We start from the raw sequence: 27,184 nt of genomic DNA, 5'->3' as shown, positions 1-27,184 counted from the left end.
TCACCGCCAGCTGCACGGTATAGTTTGCTCATGCATTTTATTCATCCCTACATGCCGTGAGCAACACGCACGGAGCTGTGATTTACAAATCCCCCTACAAACACCTTTGTTATAATTGCTGGGGTGGAGGAGGGGGGGGTATTATTAGCCCATTTGCTGTGGAGTGCAGGAGGATCACATGAGGCCTTTAGGGGGATGGGCAGAGTTTTCTGAGGGTGGTATGGCTTTAAGAGTTTACTACCATCAGTGCGCTCTTTCACTCACACGCCGCAGAAAGTTTGGAGGCCAGGCGAGCAGCGGGATACCGACGGATAGGAAGTGACGGGACTGAGTGAGAGTCAGAAGGAGGTAAGGAAAAAAGAGGGAGAGAGAGAGAGAAGACGTGAACATCAACACAAAGCAAAGTGAGAAGCAGCGTGCAATCATCGGACTCTTGACTGTGGTGCGGGAGGAGCTGAAGTGCGCATGATCTTATCAACAACACCGGAGCGAGACACTTTCAATGGAAGGGAACTGGTCCCAGAAGTGAAAGGGAGATATTTCAGTGAGGACGTGTGTTTGTCGCCTGATTCCTATGAATGTGCCCGTAATTGTGGAAAGTACTGACGCACGGCGGGGGGACCGCATGAAAGAGTGACCCACCAAACTTTGATCATGAAGGAAAAGACTTGACGAGACAACACGGCACAAGAGAAGAACACAGCTGGGATATGAGCGGAGATCTCTGGATTTCGCCTCGATTTTTTGCTCTCTCGGGTACGGTTTTGCGTCTTCGGGGATGTTTGCGAGTTGCATCTCCGCGGCTCCAGGTCGGATACTGACTCGTTTCTGCGCCCTTGTGCTGCTCGTGGCTGTGGGACTTGCTGCAGAGCTGCGGGTCCGAGTCCGGCTCTCTGACGGACTGGTGACCGAGGAGGTTTTGGAGGCGGACAGCGAGAAAGACTCGATATCACTCGAGTTCAAGCAGGGAGACGGGACGCTCATCACTTTTGTGGTGGACTTCAAACGGGTAAGAGGTTGTCCTGCTTACCGCTGAACATGAGGCGGATACTTCCCCCTGGCTCATTTTGAACTTTAGGTTATTGATTAGCTGCAATTTCACCGTCCAGAATCAGAACTTCTTAACAAAAAACTTAATTTCATGCTTCCCAATTTATACCTGCAGACTCATAACAGCTCCTCGGTGGTCCTGGAAGTCACTAGAGGAAGTCCCCACTTAAAAATAAGAAATTGTGTCTTGTCACTAATCCTTAAAATCAGTCCAAATCTAACTAAAAGGCACTACTGCTGTGCCCCTCCACCCCCTTACTTTGGTAATACACCCATCCACCCCTACAAGCCCCCCAAAAAATCTGATCAAGGATCTGCACCGTTCACATAATGCCCCCCCATTAGCCCCAAATCTGTGTATCCTTTAGGTGTTGAAATCTGCAACAATGGCTTCTTGGTTCAAGCTACATTGTTAAATTTTAATTCTGGGTCACAGATCTGAATCTTAAACAAAATCACACCTAAAGCCTATTTTTTTTTTTTTTCTTTTTAATGGGGAAAAATCTGAGCAGTTAGTGTAGCACACATATAAGCTGAAGTGTAAAGTTTCATTCATCCCTTTCCATCACAGCTGAGTTTCACCGAGGTCAAGACAGCTGCTGCTCCTTAGATGTGACGCCCCCAAGACCCTAATGGCCTTCGAAACCCCTGCAGCTCAAGGGTCCCGTTCAGAGCTGATCATAAGCGGCCATATTTAGCATTCTTCTAAAATGTAGACAAACAGCTTGAGTGTCCAACGCCAACCAGTTGTAACATTTTGGAAAGACGACACTGTTTTGCTTTTGACAATGGCTGTCCGGAGACTCGTGAAATTGTCAGTCTTGCAAAATAAAAAAAACAACTGCTTTGCATAAGAGGGGCGTGTGTGGTGGGTGGGGGGGGCTGCACAGAGCAAAGGCATGTGTCTGTGATGGTTGCTGTCACACAGAAGCTGACAGGCTGGCGAGATGTGAAGGGGGAGCTTTACCAGGATTAAGTGGGCATGTCTGACCTTTTTGATCTGCACGTCTGGTTCACTAACCAAAACAGCTAATTTAGAGTTGAAAGAGAAGAGGCCGTCACCCCCCAATCGTTGGTGACACCCACAGAAAGAGACGTACAGTGATCTGAGAGCAGGGAGCCCTTTCCCTGACCGTGCAGGGTTGCTGTATCCCATCACGCATGCACACACACGGGCACACATCACATCTGCACATATGGTTTGGTTTATTTGAACCTCTTAGATCGCTTTACTTTTCCGCTGCCTGATTTATCTGTACAGTTGTAGGTCAGCCTCTTGCTGCTCCCCCCTACCTCTCCCCTCTTTCTGTCTCAACCCCCCCCCCCCCTGTCTCCTGCCCCCTCCTCGTTTATTCTGCATGTGGTTTTCATTCAAGTCTTGTGCAGTATCTCCCAAGATTTATGGAAAGTTGGATGAGCTGTCACTTCCAGCTGCCATGAATATATAGTTCAGACGAGCGCCTGTGGGAAGCGGAGTGTTTTAAGAGGGATGTTAAACACTGAGTTCTAATGATGAGACACAAAAAATATGGATGGCTCGATAGATAATGTCACATTTGGAAGAGCAAGTCTCGTTCGCTGAGATTTAAAAAAAGAACTGAGATGTAGTCACGGGACAGCAGCCTCTTTACTATTTGCTGCTTTGTGAATACGTGGCAAAATGTGATGGTACATGTTATAGCCATTAGACACTGGTGAAGTGGTCTGCTGAATGTGAGAGGGAAGTTTAGTCAACCTTATCCAAGCAATGAATCACTGTGTATGAGCCGTGCAGTGATTTCAGGAAGGTTCTCTGATGGTCTGTAGGCATATGGAAAAGATGAAAAGGTGGTTTTAGCTTGCTCATGACACCTCTGTGTCATGTTGACTGAATCTCAACATGTGGATACCGCTGTCTGTTCACTTCAAAGCAACAGAGATTTATGATAGTTCAGTTCACTTTTTTAACATTTTTTATGAAGCACAGGCGTTATGGGGTTGGATGGAGTTGATTATCTGCCACTTACTCTGTAATTGCATTTGAAGGTTACGCTTCTCTTTTTTTCAGCGTGCAGTAAAGGAGCTTTTCATTCCCGTCTGGGGTCTCCATGAAGTATTTACAGCTGAATCGACTCTAAATTATGTAAAATTGCAGCAATCTGTCTGCAGCTCAGAAATATCCTGATGAAATGTTTCATGTCGATGTGCAGATTTTTTTTTTTTTTTTTTTTTTTTTTTTTTTTTTCCCCCACTGTGAGACAAATCTCAGCACAGATGTCGCTCTGAATAGAGAAGGTAGCTGCCAATTTGGTTTCCCTCCTTCCCCCCATTAAATTCTGCAATTTACGGTCCAACACAGGCTAGTACCCTGAGCTTAACATAAACCGTTGTCTTAAGGTCAATGTGAGGGAAATGACCCTCATCTTTCACGGCTTGTTTTGGGTCTTTCCAGATTTGGTGTGTTGTGTGTCTTGTCTTTTCTGTCCATCAAGTGGGTTTTATCAGTGCAGGAATGTGAATGACTTCACGGGTGTCTTGGAGGAAACGGTTTGTCTGGGATGCAGTGGTGCACATCATCGTACATCTATAGTTACAGGCGCCTTGGCCTGCAACTGTAAAGCCTTTTTATTATCTGGATACAATTTCAGGGTTTTACATTTCGGGGCCTATTTCAATTTATAGACTTTTTGGGTCTTCTTCGATTCCTAGATGTTTGATTCGATTCCTTCTTGATGCAAACCTCCACGCTTATCAGGGCTTGGGACTCGCATTAGAAGTACACCGTGGGGCACACTGCAGTTACAATTTAATGTTAGGCGACCAGTAGCAAGTGCATTGCTGTCATTCCCACGATGTCAAATAACTAGGTGTCCTTTGATACGTCTAAGGTGTGCTTTAAATAATGTAGCAAGTTTGTCACTCTTAAGTGACTGCATGTGAATGCTTGTAAAGGATTCCTTTGCCCTTTAAGTGCAGCGTTAACTGTGTCGGGTGGCATGTTTCAACCCAACCGCAATCCCTCTCGTTCTCTTAACTATGGGTTTGTTTTTTTTAATGCCTAATCCTAACCAGCAAGAAAAGTCAAAAGTGATTTAAAAGCATCTGAAACAAAATGCAGACAGTCTCCTGGCTGTCACCCCTTTAGCCACCTAATATGGATGTTAAAGCTCAGAGGATCTCTTTTTTCTTTCTGCACTTTAAAACTAGAACTGCATAGTTTGAGATAGTAGGAATAAACAGCTGATACCATCATTTAGCAGGAAATTTTGAAAGGCTTCCACTCACGCTAGTGTTTTTACTACTTTGGGTGACAAAGCTTTAGGAGTATGCTGTTCTCACCAAAACCTCAGTTACTGGAACGATTTTGAAAATAGGAGTGTGGGGGAACAAAGAAACTGCTGTTCCAAAACTTACATTTTTTTTTTAAAATCACCAACTATATTTGAGGTTCAGAGTTTTTTGATGGGGATGATCAGCTGCACCTTACACCATCCCGTTAACTGGGTCAGGATTTCGTAAGTGACAGCACTGATGAGCACGTCAGTGTCCATTTTTTTTCTTAGTTTCTTTTCCCTGAATCTTGCAAACTGGATCATCTTTCACTGCCGAGGCCTGTGTTACCGTCAGGTCAGCTCAGCTCAGCTCATTGTGATCGTCTTCAAAGCACTGAGGCTTTATGGACACGCCCAGAAATAAGCTTGCTGTAAGAATGGATTGAGAGATTTCCCTCATGTGCTGTGTCAAACACAGAAGGAAAGTTGAGGGCGGGGAGTTAGGTTGGTTAGCTTTTCTGTGTGCCCTCCCATTGGGTTGCAGAGTGTGACCCATTTAGGCAGGTGCTCATTCCCAGTTCACGTCGAGCCTTCGTATGCTCTATGGGCCATTAGAATTGTTTAACTGCATTATCTATCAGGCAAACTCTGTTTCTTTTCTTTTTTTTCCTGCGTGGGAGGCCTGATGACAGTCCACTTTGTTCTTTTTCTTGTTAGTGTAAAATTCAGAGGTTTGCCAAGAGTCACAACTGCCCGTTGTGTTTTTTCCCATGTTACAGGTACTTCACATCAGTTACATGTCAGTACAGTAGCAACCTTTTTTTTTTCTCTTTACTTTTGGCTGCCACACCTTGCCTCTTACTCAACCTTGAAACTCCATCCCTCTTTGTCACTTGTACAAACTTGTAAAGTCCTTTTTATGGATGAGTGTCACCTGTTCCAGGAAGTGTTGTTGTTGCTTCAGGTACTTTCAGTACGTTATAAGGCGCACAGTTTTCACACTCCTGTTGCAAACGGTGACTGTGAGCAATCTGTGAGTCACAGAAATCCATGTGGCAAATTGTTTACTCAAAGGATGAACTTTGAAGACCTCGCCTCCTACTCTGCTTTCCTTTTGTATGTGTTTTGCGTGGGAAAATGACTCTTTTCAGAGAAGTTACTGCCTAGTTCTGCTTTCTTGTCTTAAATCTCTGAGGTGGCATTCTTGAACGCTTACTTTTGATTTAACACATTAAGATCTTGTAAGGTTACTCTGTGCTGGAGGAAGAGTTCAGCTAACTTTGAAGTATTTAAAAATGAACTTGCATGTTTTTTGGTTGTTTTTTTTGTTTTTTATTACCCATGGCCATCTTTTTCCCTGCTGGCTCAAAATCCTAAAAATCAAAAACAAAACAAGCTTCTTCTGTGGTCCTGTTGTTGCCATTCGAGTCTCCTCATGATCCCCCTTTGGCCTCTCGTGGCCCCTTTGCCCCTGTTGGTGTCTTTATCCTTTATCCCCTCCTCCTCTCGCCAGAAGGCCAGATGTTCACATTTAATACTGCTGATAAAGAGCTTCCCATTTCCACAGTCTCTGACATGCTTCCAGGGAAAGAGACCAGAGCAGAGAGATGACTATCATTTAGCTTTTTAAAAAAAATTTCTCACTGATCAGGACAGGGACCGCACAGTGCTGTGGTAGCAGCCTTTGACGGACATGAACACGGCAGTTGTGGCTTGCAGTGTACATAGTTGTAATTTTTGTCTAACTACAGATGGTTTAAGATGAAGAAGATTGGCAATGACACTGACAAAGAATTGAAGCGTGCCAGATCTGTCTCTATTCTTTTTGTCAAATTCATATCTGCGTCCGTTAGTGTAGCGCTGCTTCGCAAGCTTTGGACTAATTTATTTTATTTTTTTAGGTCAGTGACAGTTCAGGCAGCCTTAAGTCATAGGGGTCCACACCTGGGAAGGCATTGCATCACCCTTTTCCTTGTCAACAATCTGATGTCGTGTCACCTTTCCTGTCATAAAACAGATTCTGTTTTTTTATGAAAAAGGCTCATAAAGGATATGTTGTTACATAAAAACCCTATTATGAATCTGTATAGTTTGAATAATACCATTATTTTTGTGGTTCCTGAAACCGGATATGAAAGATGTGCAACAACAGTTGGAGGCTGAATGGGACTGTGGCCATCTCTATTGTTTATGCCTTATCTATCTGCCTCATTTCCTTCCCTGTTAGCACTCTCTGTTTGCCTCCTTCTCATTTCCTGAATGCAGAGTCCCCCATAAACAGTTTGTGTGTCTACTTAATTGTATCCAGATTCTGCATGAATGAATAAATGATGTTGTGGGCGGTGCAGAGTTAGTCTTTTAAAAAATTTTCGGTTGTATTTTTGAACTCATGTGTAACACCTAAACATTAACCCCTCATGCATTGGGAAAGGTAAGCTGCTTTTGCATTGTTGTCAGGAGAATAGCCAACAGGAAAACCTTTCTTTTCATAGCTTCCAGTGTTTTGATTGTCCATTCATTGCCAGTGTTTACTAATTGGTTAGCTCTTTGGACAGCCAGGTGTGACCAGACCTAAATGTGGCTCCACATTCCTGCCTTTGGGGCGTCTGTAATTAACTTCAGCTCAAAGCATGTCTTAGCTCAGTGGCTTTTCTCCCGTTCCTTTTGTCTGTGTGCGTCTCTCCCTCAGTCTCCCAAAATGATCTTTAATCCCTGCCAAAAACCTGTGCTGCTTTTTTTTCTTCTTCTTCTTCTTTGAATGGCTTCCCTCACACACTAAAGCAAATACCCTGTCCCGTCACCAAACATGTTAAATCCATATGTTGTTTTCAAAAGGCAGTCGGAGCCATTTACGTAGGTTCGGGATCTTAAAAGTAAACACAAGGTTTCATCACTCGAGACAAGCGAATAAACTGGAAGGCTGCACGGTGCTGAATTTTATGTAAAGATTACCTTGACCTTTTTTACTTTTGTTAGTATACAAGCTTGACTTTAATCTTATTTGTTCATTTTTTTTTAAAGTATTACATAAACTTTTTGGTCCTATGTCAGGCAGATATCCACACAGACCCACACTGATCCCAAATGACTCATCAGAGCGTGGCTTACCAGCAGTCCTCCACAGCCAGCCATCAGCCTTATCAACAGACAGGGTCTTAGGGGGGATTTGAAAACAGGAAGAACCCCCTGCACAGGGAACACATACTGCTGTACTGTTTATGTGTGTGTGGGTGTGGGTGTGCATTGTGCGTGAATATCCATCTTTGCATCGAGTGTGAATCGGTTAAGCCAGAATGGCTCTCAAACTAAGATGCATATATCTCTTGCAAGTGCAGGTGCAATGTTCCCATGAGCCTTTGGACTGCTTTTCATTGCTGGGCTCCTATTTTAACAGCCTGTAAACCAGGTATATACTCTGCAAGGAGACGGAGTTTGTCTTGCTGGGTTACAGTGTCTGAGAATGTTCACTGTAAATGGCACCCTTTGAGTGTCTGAATGGGCTTTTGTGCACCTCTTAAATAATCTGACCCACCAAAGGTAACCACCAATGAAACGAGCCCCCACCCTCTCTCCTGATTAACAGGTCTTCGTTTGACCCACCAGTCATGTTGCATGAATACAGACTTGTCTGGCTGTTGGCCAGTGGTAGTTTGTCTGCAAATGGACTATGTGTAAGTGAGCAATGTTAAGGAATTTGCACTTGTGTGGATTATTTATAGCCACCCTGACATTTACGCTGCTCTGCTAGAGTAAAAAAACTCAAGGCTACGCTGCCCTTTGATTATGGTATCGCCAGTCTTTTTAAAGATGGGACAAAGGTTGCCCTTTTAATTGGTAATGTCCGAAGGTGGTTATTTTCTGTAATGTCGGTCAGCAAATTATTATTATTATTTTTTTTTTTTTTTGTAGGTGTAAACACTCTTTAAGGGGGGTGCCCACATGGCACCTCCTCTTTAGGGAGTATTTTGAAATGAAGGGGTGCTTTTTCAAGCTCTAGCAAGTCTGCTCGATTCCAGCATTACTGTTTTTCTTGTCATATGCATCCCAGGCAATTATTTTGTCTACTTTTTGGCAGTGTGGTGTATTTTATCAGGAACTGACAAAATCTTTCTGTATAATCCATCACACGAATGAAGCAGGTTTTGTTACAACAGGAAAGGATTACCCCATACTGTGACCACAGAAGCGCTTTTCCTCCCTGTCTCATATTTGTCTGATCTTCTGTCAGTCGTCTGTTTGCATAATTCGGCAACTTTAAAAACACCTTCCCACTTGGGAGATTGTAAAAAGAGATAGCTGTTGTTTGATCAGTCAGACGAGTGCACACTCTCTCCTAGTGATATTGCCTGTCATCATAACAACAGGTGTAAACCTTCCTTTAATCACTTCACGTTTCACTCCTTTGCTGTGTTTTCTTTATCACGCTTTGGAGTGTGTCTGCACACATCCCAAACGGTGGTGGTTTTTTCTGGCGGGCAGCAACGACTTTTGTCTGAATGGAAATGTAAAGATGATATAACTATTTTACTCTGTTTGCTGTCAGAATGTCAGTGAAATTTTACTCGAGCATGACCTGAGCTGACATGTCCTCAGCACTGGTTTGGTGTTGCCATTCAAAGGTCGTAATTAAATTTTAACTACTCTCACTACATGACTGCGCACAAAATACACCAATGCTGCCAGTTGAATATGAAGACGACAAAACATCTTGGCCTGTCAGAAGATAAAGATAAAAGAAATATCATCATCCAGAACCTGTAAAAGTTCAATTCAATGCAGTTCAGTTTTTCATATAGCAGCAAATCACAACAACAGTCACCTCGAGGCTCTTTAAATTGTAAGGTAAAGTTGCTACAATAATGTAGAGTAAAGCAGAAAACTCCAACAATCAGATGGCTCCCACTTAGCAAGCACTTTGGCGACAGTGGGAAGGAAAAACTCCCTTTTAACAGGAAGAAACGTCCAGTAGAACTAGGTTCAGGGAGGGCCAGCCCTTATACACTTACGCACAAGTTGTATCCTCTAAACACTAAAATGCTAAGACAAATATATATTTATGAGGGGCAATGGTTAGCACTGTCCAGGTCATAGCAAGAAAGTGTCCGGTTTGAATCCACAGGCCAGCTGGAGCGGTTCTTTGTGCAATGAAGAAGTTCCTCTAAAGCAGGTTTGCAGGTGAAAGTATCTCTTTGGTTGATAGTCGCATCATGGTTTTGTATTCAACTTCTGATCTTCAGGGTTTTTTATTTTATTTTTAATTTCTATATTTTTACTCAAATTGTATAACATGGATAAATGGAAATCTATAGACTACTGTAAATTCTTGAGTACCACAAGCCTGGTAGTCTACTGGCAAAATGCTAGTACTAGAGTAATTTTCTGTAGTTTGAATGGTGGGTGCGGTGCACACAAACTCTGCTCTCACATCTGGTGCAGCCATTTTTGGGGGAGTTTAGTGGAAGCATAATGCTGCCACATCCTAGAATAGTCTGTGCTACCCCAGTAATACATCATAAGCGTGCTTTATGTTTGTTGTGCAGCTTTGCTCTGTCCGTAGCATGGCTTCAAATCATTTCAGGAGCTCTTCAGAAGTGAAGCATTTAATCTCCAGGAGGAGGTTTTTTTTTTTGTTTTTTTTTTAAATTGAGTGGATTCTCTTTTCCATCCTGACTTTCTCATTTGCTCTGCATAGCTTGACATGTCATATATCAAAACTGATCCAATGCTAATTCTAGCTACGTGTAGCCAGAAGCTGCTTCTGGGGAAATTATTTTCTGGAACCTGATCGCTGCCACCCCTGTTTGCTTCATAATTAGGTAATGTAAGTCAAAACTTAGCCAAAACAATAAAACTAGGCAATAAAACACATACCTTTTGGTATTTCATCATTATTGTTTGTTTACTCCTTTCGCATTGTTATGTCTCACTATGGCACTGGATGATACCCTTAGTACCCCTGTAATATTTCACCCTGTTGCCACAGCTCCCAATCTGTGGTTTTTTTCAACACCACAACTGCCATATAGTTTGTGTGGTGCTTTCATAAGCAGCTCCCCTTCGTCATCTTCAGTTCTTCTGTGGTCTTCTAAATATTTGACCCCATATATGCATGTTTGCTTAATTTTGGTAGTGCTTTTTTTGTTACTAAAAATTCTTTCTGTAGCTGCTATAATGCTATCCTAAATATGCCAGATGACTGCTTGTTGTTACACGTACATAATAGTCTTGAGGTTATTTTTATTTGGTTTTTATTCTTCCAACCTCTTCGAGAAAAGATTGCTGTCAGTGCTCGAAAGGTCAAACTGTGCCCGTAAGACTTTCCATGGTGCGCAGATGATGTAATTTTGATACAAAATTGGATCAATAAAAATTGTTGCCACAGTAAGCACTGTCGCTCTACCTTTGCCCTTTTGGCCTTGACCCAGAATAGAAATTAGACAATCATTAATCAGGAGACATAATGACACAACAGGAGGGGATCAGTGTCTTCGCTTTGCTGTTGAGTCGCTTCCAGAGAAGCAGAGCTAGTGGAACTGCCATGCTGCTCTGTAATTACCCAGAGAGCCCTGGGGCAAATCCATGTGGCTGACACGAATACCTTCCTCTTCTTTCTGTCCCTCCCTCCCTCCCTTTTTCTCCCCACACGGTGTCCCAGCATAGCACCATGTGTCTGCAGCATGGGAGGTCTTGAAGTCATGGCCTCCGCTTACTCCTGCACTCTGGGGCAAATGGCCCTCTTGTCCTTCTCGCTGTAGGCATTGTACTCACTCTTTTCGCTGTGATATATCTCTTCCTCCGCTCTTTGACATTCTCTTATTGTTTTGTGTCTGCAGGAAAAAGCTGAGGCATATAATTTCCACTGGCTCATTTCTGTGTTCCTCTGAGTACCATGTGAACAGCTCATAAAGCTATATAATCAATATTTGCTTAGTAATTTTCTTTCCAGGGGTCAAACAGGATTGCCTTGTGTAATACCCGTGCTGCTATTGTACCCTTGCCAGAGTCTCTTTTCACAGACAAAAGTGGCTGTTGGAGTGAAGATCCAAGCAGTCAGTAAAGGACTACGGAGCGTAAACACTTGTGAGGCAGAATGCATTGCCTTCTTGCCAGGGTGTACTCTTCTCCATACAGGAAGTGGAAGAGCTTAAGAAGAACTCAGTGGGGTTATCTCGGGGCTGTTTATCTATTCCAGAGTTCCTCCTGCTCAGGGAGTGAAAGCCTTCAAACTGTTACTCCTCAGCTGCCTGTTTGCTTCAGACGGGTGTGTGAAAAGCGGAGGAGGGGTATTCAGGACTGTGTGTGTGTCTGTGTTGGTGCTGAAGCCAAGGAGGAGGGGGTTTGGAGTGGGGTTCTAATGAATAGGAGGACAGGTCTACTGCTCTGCTCTCCACACTGTCGAAGCTTCCCATCATGCTTTGCCTTGCCCCTCACCAAACTCCTTTATGGCCTTTGGTTTGGTGCCAGATCGCTCGCGCATTTGCCAACAGCAGCACGTCTTTGTTTTTATTTGTGTGTGTGTGTGTGTGAGAGAATTCTCACTATTGGCATTTTGCTACTAGTACAGTTCTACTTTAAACAGCATGCTAAAATGAGTCTGACATTTCTGGCATGTGAGAAATTCTAGTAGGTCTGACAAGAAACAGGCTGGAAAGGTTTAATTTGACACAGCAGAATACCACAGTATTATTGGAGCCTCATTGCACAGGTCTGCAGACAATAAAAAGTATCAACAAGCTGTCATGTGAGCCTTTATGGGTGAGGTGAATATAAACCCTTTGTTTCTTTGAGTAGACAGCTGTTTGGACATCTTTGAAATGCTTTAAGTACCGTAATGGAAACAATATCTGTTCTAATTTGGATGATTCTCCTCATATAAACAACAACTTATCATAACCTTGCCTCGCGTACTACTCCCGATACCTTCCGGGAGTCATCTGTTCAGCCTTTTCATTTCTCATCCCTTTGGCTTTTTCAGGATGTGAAAATATTCCGCGCGCTGATCCTGGGCGAGCTGGAACGAGGGCAGAACCAGTACCAAGCCCTGTGCTTCGTGTCCCGCCTCAACCGCAATGAGATCATCCCCAGCGAGTCCATGGCCCGTCTCAGGCAGGTATGACACGGTGGAGTTGAGCTATGGAAATTTTTCAGCTGATTATATGCTGTGGAGAATCTGAGGATATTACGTCTTTCCCAGAAAAATCCCCAGGCCATTCGCTTGGCAGAGGAGCGGAGAGGCCTGGAGCAGCTGACTATGAGCGCAGCGGTCAATCTAAGTCGGGCCTGGCACCTCAGCTCCCACATCCACAACATGTGTAGCGAGGCTCGCGAGGCCATCTACACCAGTGAGGCAGATGTGAAATGCTGGCTGGAAAAAGGTCAGCGGCCATCTGATTTTTGTTTATTATTGAACCTCACATAAACTCTGGTGGTGGTGGTGGTTTGAGCAAAATGCTAGTCTGTTTTTGTACCCCCCCTTTTCTTTCTCCTCTCCTGATCTCTCTCTCTAATTCTGCATACGTCTCTGAACTGATTCTCCTAATCTTCTCAACACTATCTTCCCTGTTTCTCTCTCCAAGACACCTCTTTCCACTTCATTCTAGTGATATGGCTTCAAGTATTATCTTGTGGGGTTTCGATGATAAGACTGTGTGACTGTGCATGTTATCTAGGTTCCTCTCCTCTTTCACTCTTTGCTCTCCAAACTGCCTTCTTGCACACTATGAAATAGGGTGAAACGGCATGTGTGTGCATGCAGATTAATTTTGTTTATTGGAGAGATTCAGCCAATTTTTTTTTAACCATTTGTTTTCAAAAAAGCAGTTTGCAGCGAGATCCAGATTCTTTATAGCAGCGAAATCCAAATTATTCGAGCTGAGGAGAATTCATACGACAGCACTATTGTCAGCTGACAGCTTTGTTATTAAGAAAACAATGTTGATGGTCATGGTTCACCGAGCGCTCTGCGCCGTTATCTGCACAGGGACCTATCGTAGCGTCTCCTTAGCATAACAAAGCTGCCCTTTCACTGGAGCATCTCGCCTGTTTTATGCCACTTTGTTTGCGCTCTCTAGATCACAGCCGCATTTAATTGAGCGGAATCAGAAAAGGGAGCGATCGGCGCAGACGTGCGACCGCTTGCTTTTTGTTTTTAACTGCCACATGCTTCCCTATCCGTTTGTGTTACAGGAGTGGACGGCTCCATGTTTGAGGTTCTGCCCCAAGCAACAGAGCTGCCCAGCTTTCAGGCCTGTCATGCTACTAAAGACTTGTGGCAGCCATGTCTCTGCACGTACACCCTGCGGCTGGAGTGGTACCCGTGTCTGCTGAAGTACTGCCGCAGCCGGGACGCAACGGGCAAGGGCTCCACCTACAAGTGTGGCATCAAGAGCTGCAGCAAGGGATACCATTTCACGTACTATGTTCCCCAAAAACAGCTCTGCCTCTGGGATGAGGAGACCTAGAGTTTTGTTGTGGATGTTTAAGAAACGAGAAGACTTGTTTGTTTTTTTTTGTTTGTTTTTTATTTGCCAGCCCAGCCAATGCTTCTCCACCCATGCTATTCAAAGTAACCACAGAAACACTGGACCTTGGTTTATATCATGTGAAGTGAAGCTGTGTCAGGTGGGGAGTCCCGAGATCCAGACATTCACGTTGAAGTAGAAATAAATTCAGGTTCCAGATGAGACCAAAAGCTTTTAAGGGAGACGCAGCAAAGTCACTAATTTTTAACTAATGTTTCCGGGGAAAAATGACCTATTGCTGTCAGCCTTAATGTGAGATATATATATATATATATATATATATATATATATATATATATATATATATATATATATATTTTTTTTTTCTTTTGCCAAGAAGCTGTCACTTTTGTGCCTTTTTGGGGAAAGTGAGTGGGGCAAATGACACAAAACCTCTCAAACAAGCTATGGTATGCACAAAAGTTGGACAGTCAAACACCGGCAGAGGAACAACACTGTCCCACTCTCAGTCAAAAGGAGGTAGACAAACAAATTCTTCCATCCTGGTGAAGGAAAATTTGAATGTTGGAATTATCTGTCTTATAAAGCTCTGTGACAACAGTTTATTACCAGCTAAATGCTGTTTTTTACCATGTAAGCATGCTTACAAAGAAAAAACGCAACCTTTCCAATGCTGGCTTTATTTATTTTGGTTGCAAAGTGAAATTATGGAGGACTATCTTTTAAAAAAAATAATAAATCTTTTTAATATAATAACCTCATCTGTTTGCTTCCCTGTTGGCATTAAAACAGTTTCTGAAGTTCATCTTAAACCACAGATCCTCAGTAACACAAAGTATTCAAACACATTTCAGGTAAACCTCTTGGCTGTTGTTTCTCATCCATATCCTGTTTTGCTTATATGTTGCCTGTTTTCATTCTTGTATAGACGGTGTAGAAAAACAGGCATATTATCCTTTTTAATAGTGAAGTTTTATCCCGAGTTGCCCTGTCATTACCCATGGGGGACACCTCCTGCCCACAACTCGCACCCCTCTCAGTCTGTTTAAAAAGTGTCAAACCAAAGTCAAAGAAATGCTGTGAAAGGAGCCGTTTAAAGTTTCAGTTTCTGGACACAAGCTCTTCAGCATGGTGGTGTGTGTGTGTTTTTTTTGTTTTTTTTGTTTTTGTTTGTTTGTTTGTTTGTTTTCCCCTCCCCAATGTGAGGATCCATTCAAGCAACAGGCGCTTTAATGATCTACACTGCCATCTTCTGGTTAACCAGCATTTTTAGACTTTTATGTGCGCTGCCAGAATTCTGGTTCTTGGTTTCCAGCTTTGCCTGCTATAATTTATGCATCTCATATCTGCCCCCGATAATTTACGTGTAATTCAAGGAGCACTTCTTAAATTTGTGGGACCAAATTTAACTTGTCTGTCTGTTCTTTATAGTACTAGGATAAAGAAAAGACTGCTTTTCCTCAATAACTTCAGCCTTTTTACTGCCATAGCGCAAAAAAAAGAGGAAAAAACAGTTTTTAGTGTGCTGATATGTCCTGCTACCTGAAGAACCAAATGAGTGAAACACACCTATTTGTGGCCTTCTCTGGTGATCAAGTGCCTTAACATTTTACTGATGTTTTTGCTATGTAATTGTAGATTACATTGTTAAACATATTTTTTTTTTTCTATGAAAGAGTTTTTAATATGTTGTAATTAAAAAAGCTGCCGTAAGGAGAAAATGAAGCAATTAGGTAATGTACAATTTTAAGAGCTGTTTTACATCAGTTGTTTTAATAAAGTCCTTCTTTGCACTGCATGGACAACTTGGAAGTTATTTGTGGTATATTGGAGTCATTTTATTAAGCCTTATATGGGGTATAAGGAGGTGTGTGTGTGTGTGTGGTGGGAATTAAGAGATATACAGTTAAATTCTTTGCATAGTCATCTACTTCTGGGTGCTCCAATAAATTGTCCTGTTTTGCACTCAGGTGTGTTATGCCAGTCTTTCAATCCAGGTTGTAATTTTCACTATTCCCCACACGGTGTCGCCCCTGTTACGAAAGAAAAAGAACCCGCCATCGCTACATCAAGAAGGATGAAAGCATGCTTTTCCTATAAAATATTGCATAAATCTACTTTAATCTTTAATTATGGTATTGCACGGGATAATATAAGCAGGATGCAATCCACTTTAGTGCTAGCAAGTTAATAGTGGCAGAGCATGCAAATGCGGCCACTTGTAATGGGATACAAAGGATGCTGAAGGAGGCTGCTGTTGCTGCTACCCGGTGCCGTTCAGATAAAGGACAGCAAAGTGTGTATCCAAACAAACCTGCTTCGGTCTTCTACGAGCATATATTTGCTTCAGAGGACGCAAAACAGCCAGGATGTAAACACAGAGACAGCCACATGTGAACCGTCAAGGTAATTATATTTCACTGCATTTATAAACGTGTTGTAACCCCATTAAACAAGGCTTTGTTAGCTTGCTAGCGGTTAGCTTGCTCCCTGATCCATCTAATAGTGCCAGTGCAGAGTTAGCCTGTTATGATAGCATCCCCTCGGCTAAGGGATGAGCTGTGGCCCTGCTCTGTTGCTGCCCTTTCACTTTGTTAGCAACAGCTGCTTTTGCTGTCACCATCAATAAATTGGCCCACGAAGAAAACATTTCTTCATTTGTTCGTGGGCTCTGGTTGCCAGTTCCCGTCCTTTCATAGGTTTGCGTGGGAACACAATTATTACGCTATTAGTTTTTACCTTAAAACAGCTCCAATCTGCATCCACTGTTCTTATAAGAGTAAACATAGCTCAGGCGTCTCACCCTTATCCTAGGAAAGCCTCCAGCATCATACACAGGGCATGCTGTAATGAAGAAAAACAAATAATAAACATAAAGGTAGTTGTTCAGTTACATGGCGTTTTCTTGTGTGTACTCTGCAGAAGTCTCGAGTCACCACTCATTTCTTTATATTTTGCTAGCAAAATGAGAAACGGGTGCATATATTGAAACATGTGCAAACATACATGGGAATGCAGTGTAATAAGGCAAAAACAGAGTTTGTACAATTCTAAAGAGCCTGAAAGTCAATATTTGGCAACAATTGTTATTCCTTAGCTTTGCCTGAACTCTGTTAGACAAGCTTTCTTTTCATTTTTTTTTTTATTTTAAGTATTCTTTTTTGGATGTTGGATGACTTTTGTTCTGTTCTCTGTCAAGATGATCTCACACTGCTTCAGTAATGTTGAGGTCCAGGCTCTGGGGAGACCAATCCATGAATGATAGTGTTCCATTATGTGTTTTTTCTATCCAGGTATGCTTTTACTGCATTGGCAGTGTTTGGGATCATTGTCATACTGAAAAACAAAACAGCTGCAAATCAGACGCTTTCCACATTGGGCTGCATGGAGGATTAAAATCTGAGTGTACTTTTCTGCGTTTATAATTCCATCAATTTTGACAAGATCCTGTGCAGTTTGGCATGCCTCAGTCTTTTCTCCTTGTTATCTGTTGATTAAGAATGGCTTCTTGACAGCCACCCTTCCACTGAGACCATTTCTGAGGAGTCTCAAGTGAAAAGTAGATGGATCAACTGGTGGATCGTCTGGGCCAGACGCATCTCTTAGGACTTGTGTCACATCCTTGCTGGATTTTTTCTCATTTCTTAAGGACAGGGCTTTCAAATATTGTTCATATACTATAGTTTTTTTTTCGGCCTGCCACTTCTCCTTTTGTTCTCCTCTTGTCCAGGTTCCTCAGATCTTTTAATGACACACTGCACACTGTACTAAGATATGCCATGTTTCCATCTTCTAGTTGTTTTTGGAATAACTGTATTGGTGCAAAAATACTATTTTATGCATGTTAAAGTGTAGTATCTGTGGCCTTTTTTTATAGATTCAAAAAAAGAGAACAGTTTTGTGACTGTCTGCTACTAACAGCGTGCACAAGGCACAATTTAAAATGGATTTTCTATTATGTAGGCATAATACTGGTTTATTCCTGGAGTTAGGTCCCTTTTTATCCTTGAATAGAAAAACAAATTCCCATGAAAATGGTCAGGTCAAAGGACTGGACTGAAAAACTTCCAAAGCCCTTCAGAAAGCATGGAGAACGATCACTCAAAACCAGAAAGTCTGGCTTCTTGGAAGAAAAATATAAAGAAATGTGGAATCGTTCAAGACTTACTAGTTTTATTTTATGTCATTACATAATTTTGTCATTGCATATTCAGATCTCAGATGTTTCCTTTGTTTGCTCGTGATTTTTTCTCCCTACTTTTTTGTGCGTTTTCAGATGAACATGCAGGTTTTATAAGACTATAAATTCAAGCCTAGCCTTCATATCATCCTTAGCTGCATCCTTTTATCCATAGTACACGTGAAACTGTAAAATGATTTGCAGCTGAGACCATAAACAGATGAATTACTTTATTAACATATTCATTTTCAAGCAGAAAATCTGAAACGGTTCAGTGTCCCTCCTCTTAAATATAGTAATTTATTGCTCTTATATGTGTGTTGTAGTAACTGAATATCTTTTAGTTTATTTGGCTGGCATGTGGACATCACAAACATAACAACGAAGATAGCAACGGGACATTTTCTGTTTGCTTATTAGTGCAGATGTCAAATAATAAGGGAGAAAGAGCCTTTGTTCCTCTCGGGAACTGTCTGAGACCCAGCACCCAGTAACCTCTCTGCCAGTTTTGAAACTGGCTGGAATCTTTAAGAATCAAGTGTACGTCTTGTTCCAGTTCACTGAGGGTGGGCTCATCTGTCTGCATGGTCTCACCTCCTAGTACAAACGTCACAGCAGAAGAAGAGACGTCCCCCTCACCCCACCAGACCCTCAGCCGGCCTACTATAGTACTATTATAGTTCAAGCAAAGGCTAATTGTTGCTCCCTCACAAAGAGTGCACAGTTCAAATCTCTGGACGGTGATTCTGTCTTTTTCTACTGTAAGTGATATTACAGAGCAAGAAGTTCCTCCTTGCATTTTTCTCTCACCATGTAATGTGAGTCAAAGTTGGCTTGATGACTGCTGAGAAGTTTGTTTAGCTGAAATTTGCTGCTTTTCTTTGTTTGACTTACCTTCAGAGTGGAAGATGGCTGTGCTTGTCGTTTGTGCTCTCCTGTGCCTATCCTGCTGGGTGTCTTTCTACTTTATCCTGTGTAACGTTAACGGATCCAGGAGCTACGAATGGAACTGTCGCCTCGTCACGTTGGTGCACGGGATCCTGGCGGTCTGCATCACAGCGTACATAGGCTATGTAGATGGACCTTGGCCTTTTACTCATCCAGGTAGGGGATGCAGCTTGTCAAGATTTTGTGTGCACATTAAAAACCTAAAAAGGATGGATGGATGCAGAGACACAGCATAGATTTTAAGCAATTATATTCTCTTATGCATTAATGTGACAGTAGTGTTTAGGTTCATCTGTTAGTTTTTACTGTAACATCTGCTGCTTTTTCTTTGAAAATTGATGCAGACATGAGGCATCTAAACTAGTTAGCACAGTTGAGCTCTAACTACCAAGTGGAAACTTTTTGTAAGGTGCTGAAAAATCTTTAGACATAAAGACAAAAAGTTCTCAAGAGCTGTTTTTGTTACACGCCAGTATAAACAACTATGTGCTCATTTCACAGTAATAACTTGTTTTATATGTTTAGATAAAAAGCTAACTAAAGTCGGTCTTTTTTTGTCTGTGGATGCCAGGTACAAAGAACACCCCTCTGCAGATAAGTGCCATGGTCCTGAGTCTGGGCTATTTTATTTTTGACATGGCCTGGTGTGTGTACTTCCGTACAGAGGGACCAGTTATGCTGGCCCACCACACCATGAGCATCCTGGGAATCCTGTTGACCCTTTGGTTGGGGGAGTCTGGCATCGAGTCGTGCGCGGTGCTCTTTGGCAGTGAAATCACCAACCCTCTCTTGCAGGCACGCTGGTTCCTCAAGCAGACTGGACGTTACGGGACTCTGCTGGGGGACGTTGTGGACGTCTTGTTTGTGCTGCTGTTTGTGGTGATGCGAATCTTCGTGGGAGGCACAATGCTGTACTGTGAGCTGATCTCCCCCAGGCCGAGATTCTTTATCAAGTGTGGTGGAGTGGCCATGTACGCCCTTTCCTGGGTCTTTATGGTAGACATTGTTCGATTTGCCATACGGAAGAGCAAAAGCTGGCACAAACACCAGAGAGACCGCCAAGAGCTTTTAGCAGCTAATGGTCATGAAGGGAAGAAGGAGTGATCGGCATCAGAAGGGAATCCATCTATGTCGTTTCTCTGCTTTTCACTTTGGACACTTGATGGAAAGTACATGGAAAGCAACTGTCTCCATGTTGAAGTGTGATTTTAAAAAAGGGATTTTTAAATTAAAAAAAAATGCTAAGGCTTCTTTTTGTAAGGTTTGTGCATTTTGGAGCTGAACATGCATAAAAGGTGCAAGCAACACTGACGCAGTTTATATCACTGAAACCAAAGCATGTTGTATAAACACACAAAGAAAACCTGTGGGAAGAAAACTGTGACCTAGTCATGTGTGGCTCCAAAGGGAAGTTCCCTACTAGAAAAGAAAAAGTTTACATGTAATGTTGTAGTCCTTGTGAAACACTTTTAGTGATGTCAACAGACTAGGATTGGTACTCAGGGAAATTAAGTAATATCAGAAAGATTGAAGTGTGTTTGATGTGTTTAATTAAAAAACAATATTCCAGAGCCTGCTTTTAAAAAAAAAGCAAAATTCTATTTATTTTGCGTCCCTCCTTTAAAGCTCTATGTTACAGTTTTATTGAGTCTAATAAATTCTATATGTGTTCTTTTTAGTGTAAATTGTAAACTATAAATACCTTCTCATGTTTTCTGAAATAGTAACCAGTGTCAACTTTGTTGTACCAGATGTGTGAGGGTGGTCGCGCGTGAGTAATCATTTAGACAAGATCTGTGCTCTGCACTGATAGCTCCCAGCTAATTTAATTTAATAAGCTGTTTGTTGAATGTTTCAGTCTCACAGAGATCTTGTCAGAAATTGTCCAGGCTTTGATTAAATTCATTCCGAGCTATCTGTACATTGTGCAAGTCTTTCAAAAGGTCTTTTTTTAAATAAACCATTTTGAAATATACATGTTATACAATGTTTGCCTTAATAAAAAATGTGCTACTGGGATAAAGACGGGAAGTTTTTATATTAAGGGATTATAATGACTGAGCCCAGATTTTTATGTGCATTCTTATCTTTATTGTGAGAATATGTTGTTTTTGTCGTAATAGGTTAAAAACATACCATCTGTTTGTTTCCTATGTCTGTTCACCTGACTGCCACTGAGAGAAGTCTCTGTGTGCATCACCAATACATACAAGAAAGTACAAACCTAACTAGTGTGTGCCTTAGTTATCTGAATGTACCTTCCTAATGTGTGTTTATTCTTTCTCATGTACTGTAAACTCATTCAACACAGGAGGCGGCATCGCAAGAGCCATTTCGGGTTGGGGTTTCATCGTTCACCTTTGTAATCCCTGTGTAAAGTGAAATAAAATAAACTTGACATGTCGTTTGCATTCACTAAACAGCAAATTTACAACTAAACTGAAACATCAACTGTGTTCTAGTCAAGCTTAGCGAAACTCGAGATGAATTAGTCGACTGAGAGTGAAGTTACTTAAGCTGTCCACATGATGGTGTCATATCAATTATTTATGAATGATGAGCGAGGAAAGATGTGGTCTTTCTGCAATTCTAAAATAGGAGCAATGGAAAGGGAAGAAAAGCACTTTTTATTTTAAAAACAAAGCATCATTAAGTTACATTACGTTCATGTATAACTTTTTGTTTTTTTCTCATTTTAGCATGAATTCAGTCGTTTTTGACCAGTTTTCAGTCTTTAGCAGTGTAAAGTGGAGATAGGTGTGTTATGCTGTGTGAAATATACAATGTGCCTTATTTATTGTAGTATTTACAGTATAATGTAGGGTGCCAGAAATGCAGTGACGTGTGACTGTAATGCTCAGCACAGCAATCACACAGTAGTGCAGTAGTTGTGTATTTAAGCAAGGTAGTTGTGTGACAAAAAGGTTAGAGAACAAGCTAGCCAGGAATTTGTTTATTAAGAAAGATAAAATTATGTACTTTGCATTGATAAATATGACTGATCACAACCTTAATGGGACAGATGAAGTTTTTTTTTGTTTTTTTTAAAAAATCATTTTCATTTGACAGTTGGTTTTGCTTTCAGTAATATCACATGCACAAAAACTGGAGTCGTATAAATGACTCTTGGACTGGAAGGTTCAACACTTTAGTAGTTTGTATGTTTTTTTTTTCTGAACGGATAAATATAAATGCATGAATAATTTATTGTGTCAGTTTCATGAGTGCCTTTTGCATCCCTATTTGACTGTTACGGCACACACAGCTACTTGAAGCACTATTCAGAAGGAGACTGACTAAGATGAAGATATTCATGTGTATACATTTAAAAATGATCAAATTATAACAATTTTTTGGCCCAGTGGTCATTATTTAATATCCCTGCCAGCTGCACACGCCATTGAGGCGCTGCTTGTTATATTCAAAGCCTACTATAGTTGCATCATACACGAATAAATTAGACATGTTTAGTATTACTGTTACCAGTAGTAGTAATGCTTGCTGTCGTTGTTACTCGTTTTTCAGTAGTGGTCCCTGATATTAAGCTGAAATAAATTCTCCCCGGCGGCAGGAAGTGGTTAGTCTCTCCCAACTGCTAGCCAGGGCGTTGCTAGCGGCAGAAAGTGGGATTTTTTTGGTACCTTTCCTCAAGTTATACCCTCGAACAAACAGTGTTTTACGTTAGGAAAAAATAACGTTTAATGTTCGCTAAAAGTTTCAAGCCCCTCGACGCTTTTTTGTCGTTGTTTACACGGGAGCGGTGGTTACTTTCTTTCCCGTTAGCTGGCGGCCACATAGCTAGCCTGCTTTCCATCCACGGGAATTCTGTCGAGAATTGACGATTTTTTTTTTTTGGAACATGGAGTCAAGAGACGCTGTGCTGTGCTAACGGGCTCCGCTGCATTTTGTTTCCTCAAGGAGTCTTTTTGAAGGACATAACGCGAAGACGGATCGCAAGCCAGTGAAAATACACGAGGTTTTTGTGTATGTATATGTTTCGCTCGTTGGCCGGCTCATTGTTGTGAACGGGAGTTTGCTTAGTTTGCACTCGAAACAAGAGCCCACGAAGCAAAGTTTTTTGCTGAAAGAGCTCATCTGTTTTGTTAGCTGGTAGCTGGTGAGATTCAACGACTGCCAGATTGCAGTGAGAAAGGATTTTTTGGGGGGAAAACCTATGTGCTTTTTTAAATGACCATTTAACCCATTTCGTTTCTTTTTAATCAAAACGGTTTGACGTTAGCTGCAGTTGTTTTGCTAATTTCTAACACGGGTCGTTTAAACTCGGCTTTTAGCGATTCTCCTGGTCACGGGAGAGTCGTCCCCACAGCCACAGACAGGCATTTCTTGGAGCAGGGAATACCTAATGGGACTGGAGGAATTTCCAGCATCTTCACCGATCATTTAGACACCGAGGCTATTCGGCCGAGCAGGGGTGTTGGCAGACGGACTACATCGCAGGGCCAAGGTGTCAGGAACGTTGGGATACGGATTGTTTACATACATCATATCGGCGGAAAACTGGGATGTGAATGCAAAGGAGGCACACGAGGAGTTCGTACATACACGACAACTTGTGTCAGCTGCACCAGTATATTTATTATTGTTGCCAAAATATTGTTTATTACCGGGGTAGGACTGCTAATTCGACCAAGGCCCCGATTGATTTTTATGATCTGCACTGTAGATTTTTTGCTGTCATTTAATTTTAACAAGAAGTGCTGGTTGCCTGGTTGTAGCTTAGGCTCATCTGGTGTTTGGAGGTGCCTTGCAGCAACCTCACAGTGAACTGATTCCCAGCATCGTTCTCAAAATCCCTGCCTACTCCAGACGAATGCCAGAGAAAGACGCTCCAGGAAATCGCCTCATCACACTCTGGAAAATGTTAATCGGATATAATTTGCTGCAAATCTAGAACCGGAAGCCCAATGAGTGACACACAGCCCAGCTTCACTGACAGGTACAGTAAACAACCACCTTTTATATTCTGTTAATGCACTGTTTTCACCTTCAAAGTAATAAGATCATAACATTTTTGTGAAAGACCCTTGATTTGGTTGATCTGAAAACGTGTTTTACATGGTTCAGGTGAAACACTGACCTATGTAGATGATGCTCGGTAATAACTGTTATTCAGTTACTAATGAAGGACATCAGATCTTGATGGAAACTGCTGATCTCAGCATGGATAATGGAGTTCTCTGTAGACTGTAAAATACTACTTATGGACTGGATGAGAAGGACTGCTACTGTTTGTGTGCTAGGGAACAGTCATCCAGTGATCCCTGTACACCTTTCAACATCACTATTACCCCTAAGCCTTTAAAGCTAAACCTCTCCTACACCTATTAAAACAATCTCTGGATTTACACAAAACCCTAGCTCGGAGAGTAATCATCTTATCTAAGGCAGTTGTCACCTTAAACTAAAAGGTTGGACCAGCTGACTAAACAATGTGTCACAGCCTTCAAGAATACAGCGATGGATGTGTCCAAAACTACCCCAATGTATGGACACGTGTGTCCATCACTGATTTCTGCATTGCATCGTGACAGTGGTTTTTGTGCCTGGACAGTAAAGAGGTTTTTGTTCTGAAATGATGTTCTCTGGCAGTAAAACAGAAGTGGAACTGTTGTATTGCATCAAACCTTCCCACCTGAATGTCACATACCTGCAAGGAGAGAAGGAAGGAGTCCGAATAGAAGGGGGGCTTATTGCACCAGGTTGGGATATGAAATACCCTCATGGCTAGAGCTAGAGGGAGGCTAAAGCCCAGCCCTAGTTTTTTTTTTTCTTTTTTTTTCCTTCAAATAAATATGACCCCCTCCCCCACTGCACTGATGGCAACAGTGGCTGGCACCAACTGCTGGCCTGTACTTTGAATTATTGTTCTGGATATATGGTCTGTTTACATTGTTTTCCACAACAGTTGCTGGTAGTGAGAGCACTGATCAATTAGGTTTTTGGTTTGTTGCTTGCCCACTCTTGCCTTATGTGTGTCTCTATTTCCCTGATTTTGCCTTCGCTCCAGCCATGCGTGGTGTTGTGCAGTTTGTTTTTTGCTCTTTTGGCATTGGTGGGAGGATGCATTCAGTGTCTATTGGGGTTGGGCTGCCAGCCGGTGGGTCAGTTTAGTGTGCAGTTCACTCTTTGTCATAGTGTTCTGCTGATCTCCACGATTTTCCCACACCCCTGAGGCCCTCTCGGGAAGTGGTACTGAGGGGTATACTGCAAATGAAGTTCAACACAACCAGGCTTTCTTTGCGTTAGCTGGCTGGACCAAACCTAAAACCCCAGCTGGAGATAACGGGTATCACAACAGTGGTTCTCAACTTTCTCCGTTAAGCAGAGCTTTTTGCTTCATGCTCTGTGCTCAGAAAAGCAGTGATTCGTGAGGCATATGACCCTTTTTCTACACAAAATGACCTCTATGAGTGACACTTATTCCAGTCAGAGATGTTATCATTTGATGATGATAAAATGGTGATTAAAACTCTATAAAGAACAGAACATGAAAAAGATAATACTAAAATGCAACAAGAGATTAATACAGTTGAAAACTGTTAATTTGGTGGCTTTTAGTGCACAGTAAAACAGTTTAATTCAAGTTATTTATTTCATCATCAGACTTGGCAGCAGATCAGAATCAAGTAAAACAATATTTATACATTTTCTTCATTACCAAATTAATACATGGGCATTTCACTGACAATATGACACACAGTTTGCACTTTATTCAGAAATTTTAGTAAGTTGAGGCTAAACAGCACATAAAAATCCTATTAGCAGAGAATCTATATTGCGCTTAAGACATGCTGTAAATAAAACAGTCAGTGAAAACCTGGCACTTTGACCAAAACTCAGAAGATAGACTTTGTTTTCACCATGATTTACCACAGTAATTTAGCCAGGTAAAAAGGAAGCCACTTTTATGACACAAACCTTTGACTTGAAGAGTTAAGCTCCGTAATACACCCCCTCCAGTGTCATTACTAATAGTAAAAAATAGTCAGTGTGGGCAAACTGGTGTTTATCACCCAGGTATTTCAGGTACTGTCAGGGAGGCTGATTGGAGTGTGACTTCACTGTTACCTTATTGGAGCAAAAGTTTTAACCTATGTCTGTAATCAGTTTTCAGCTGACAAGCCTGTCAATAATGTATTCAATATCATTGATTCTTACATAAATATGCTCTCAGTTGTAAAGCCAGTATCAGTCACAACCTAATAAAGGCCAAAGTTTTCACATTGTTACATAGCCATCAGCTGAAAACGAGAGATGTGAGATGTCATGATCAGCAAATGTCTGGTAGTTTGCCGTGCTAAAGTCTTTAAAGGAGGAACGGTTAACTATATGTCAACATCGATAAATGTCTGTGGGCTAGTTGAGTAATTATATCACCACTATTTTCAATAACAGGACACTGGAGTTGATATTTGCGTCACTGCAGTGAAGTTTGTTTCCTTATGATAAATGTTTTCATGAGCAGTTCTGACAGCCCAGTCTGCTTGTATGCGTCTCCAGTATTTGGCATCCCTCCCCGATAATGCACCATGCCTCTGCTCCATCTAGTCAGCGCTGATACTGAGGAAGCTGCGTCAGCTGCTCTAAACCATGCATTAAAATGAATTTCCAGAAGTCACTTAAAGCTCTGATCAGAAGTTTCCAACTCAGCAACAGAGGAAACGTGCATTTCACCCTAACATGCAACCTGCAAATGAAAAAACAAAGTCCGGCCTTTTAGAAGTGTTTTTTTGTGGGGAAAAAAAACTTCAGTTCAAGTGATAACCAACATTTGAAATGAAGCAGGTTGCAGGCTGTTGTTTCAGCTTGCAGGATTAAAAGCTAGTATAGCCTGTAACATCTAGGTAAGGGCGGTCAAGCCAAATACATTTAAACAGTTTTTCCTGATATGTAATCTTGGTAAACATTTTCTCTTGAGGTCACCTAGGTTGTAGTAATAGATGATGATCTTGAGGTAGAGCTGGGCGATAGAACGATAACGATATGTATTGCGAAATAACTTTGTTTTGATAGAAAAATGAAACTATTGCGATAGACCTCATCTCTCTCTCTTCCTGTCTTAAAAAAAAGGAAAGCACAGCCAATCCAAATTAACTAGCGCAGAGCCGAACCAATCACAGCCACAGCGTCACGTCACATGACTTGTTATGTACAGCACAAGTGCCAAGCCGCACATGTGTATTTGTTTGGGAAGCAGCCAGCCGCCGTGCCGGCCGGGTAATGGAGAAAATGAGTGTGCCCACTAGAGAAAA

General features: G+C 41.8%; 3 protein-coding genes across 6 annotated transcripts in view; all 3 read left to right on the top strand.

Moving 5' to 3' along the window:
* The first annotated feature begins 182 nt into the window (after positions 1-182).
* On the top strand, positions 183-14,034 carry oafa (OAF homolog a (Drosophila)). The gene is made up of 4 exons (XM_003450866.5): positions 183-1,009; positions 12,277-12,411; positions 12,496-12,676; positions 13,488-14,034. Exons 1-4 carry the CDS (start codon positions 779-781, stop codon positions 13,760-13,762), a joined length of 822 nt encoding a protein of 273 aa, XP_003450914.1. The 5' UTR covers positions 183-778; the 3' UTR covers positions 13,763-14,034.
* A 1,776-nt stretch (positions 14,035-15,810) lies between these two features.
* tlcd5a (TLC domain containing 5a) lies at positions 15,811-21,314 on the top strand. 2 transcript variants are annotated; one of them, XM_003450867.4, is made up of 3 exons: positions 15,811-16,189; positions 18,864-19,067; positions 19,483-21,314. In XM_003450867.4, exons 2-3 carry the CDS (start codon positions 18,872-18,874, stop codon positions 20,013-20,015), a joined length of 729 nt encoding a protein of 242 aa, XP_003450915.1. In that variant the 5' UTR covers positions 15,811-16,189; positions 18,864-18,871; the 3' UTR covers positions 20,016-21,314. The 2 variants fall into 2 exon arrangements, with proteins under 2 accessions (XP_003450915.1, XP_025753728.1); XM_025897943.1 differs by lacking the exon at positions 15,811-16,189 and adding an exon at positions 18,517-18,724.
* A 1,113-nt stretch (positions 21,315-22,427) lies between these two features.
* arhgef12a (Rho guanine nucleotide exchange factor (GEF) 12a) overlaps positions 22,428-27,184 on the top strand; it is a 41,315-nt gene continuing 36,558 nt past the window's right edge. Inside the window, exons 1-2 of one of the 3 annotated variants that reach the window (XM_005455817.4) lie at positions 22,428-22,895; positions 23,648-23,868. In XM_005455817.4, the coding sequence (XP_005455874.1) occupies positions 23,837-23,868 (32 nt within the window). In that variant the 5' untranslated portion in view covers positions 22,428-22,895; positions 23,648-23,836. Of the gene's footprint in view, positions 23,869-27,184 lie in introns of all 3 variants that reach the window. The other 2 variants (XM_025897942.1, XM_005455818.4) reach the window with 2 other exon arrangements.

The sequence above is a fragment of the Oreochromis niloticus genome, linkage group LG14, assembly GCF_001858045.2.
Source record: "Oreochromis niloticus isolate F11D_XX linkage group LG14, O_niloticus_UMD_NMBU, whole genome shotgun sequence".
In the NCBI taxonomy this organism is placed as follows: Eukaryota; Metazoa; Chordata; class Actinopteri; order Cichliformes; family Cichlidae; genus Oreochromis; species Oreochromis niloticus.
The sequence above is the reverse complement of the archived record's forward strand: the minus strand, read 5'-3'. Positions and strand labels throughout refer to the sequence as shown.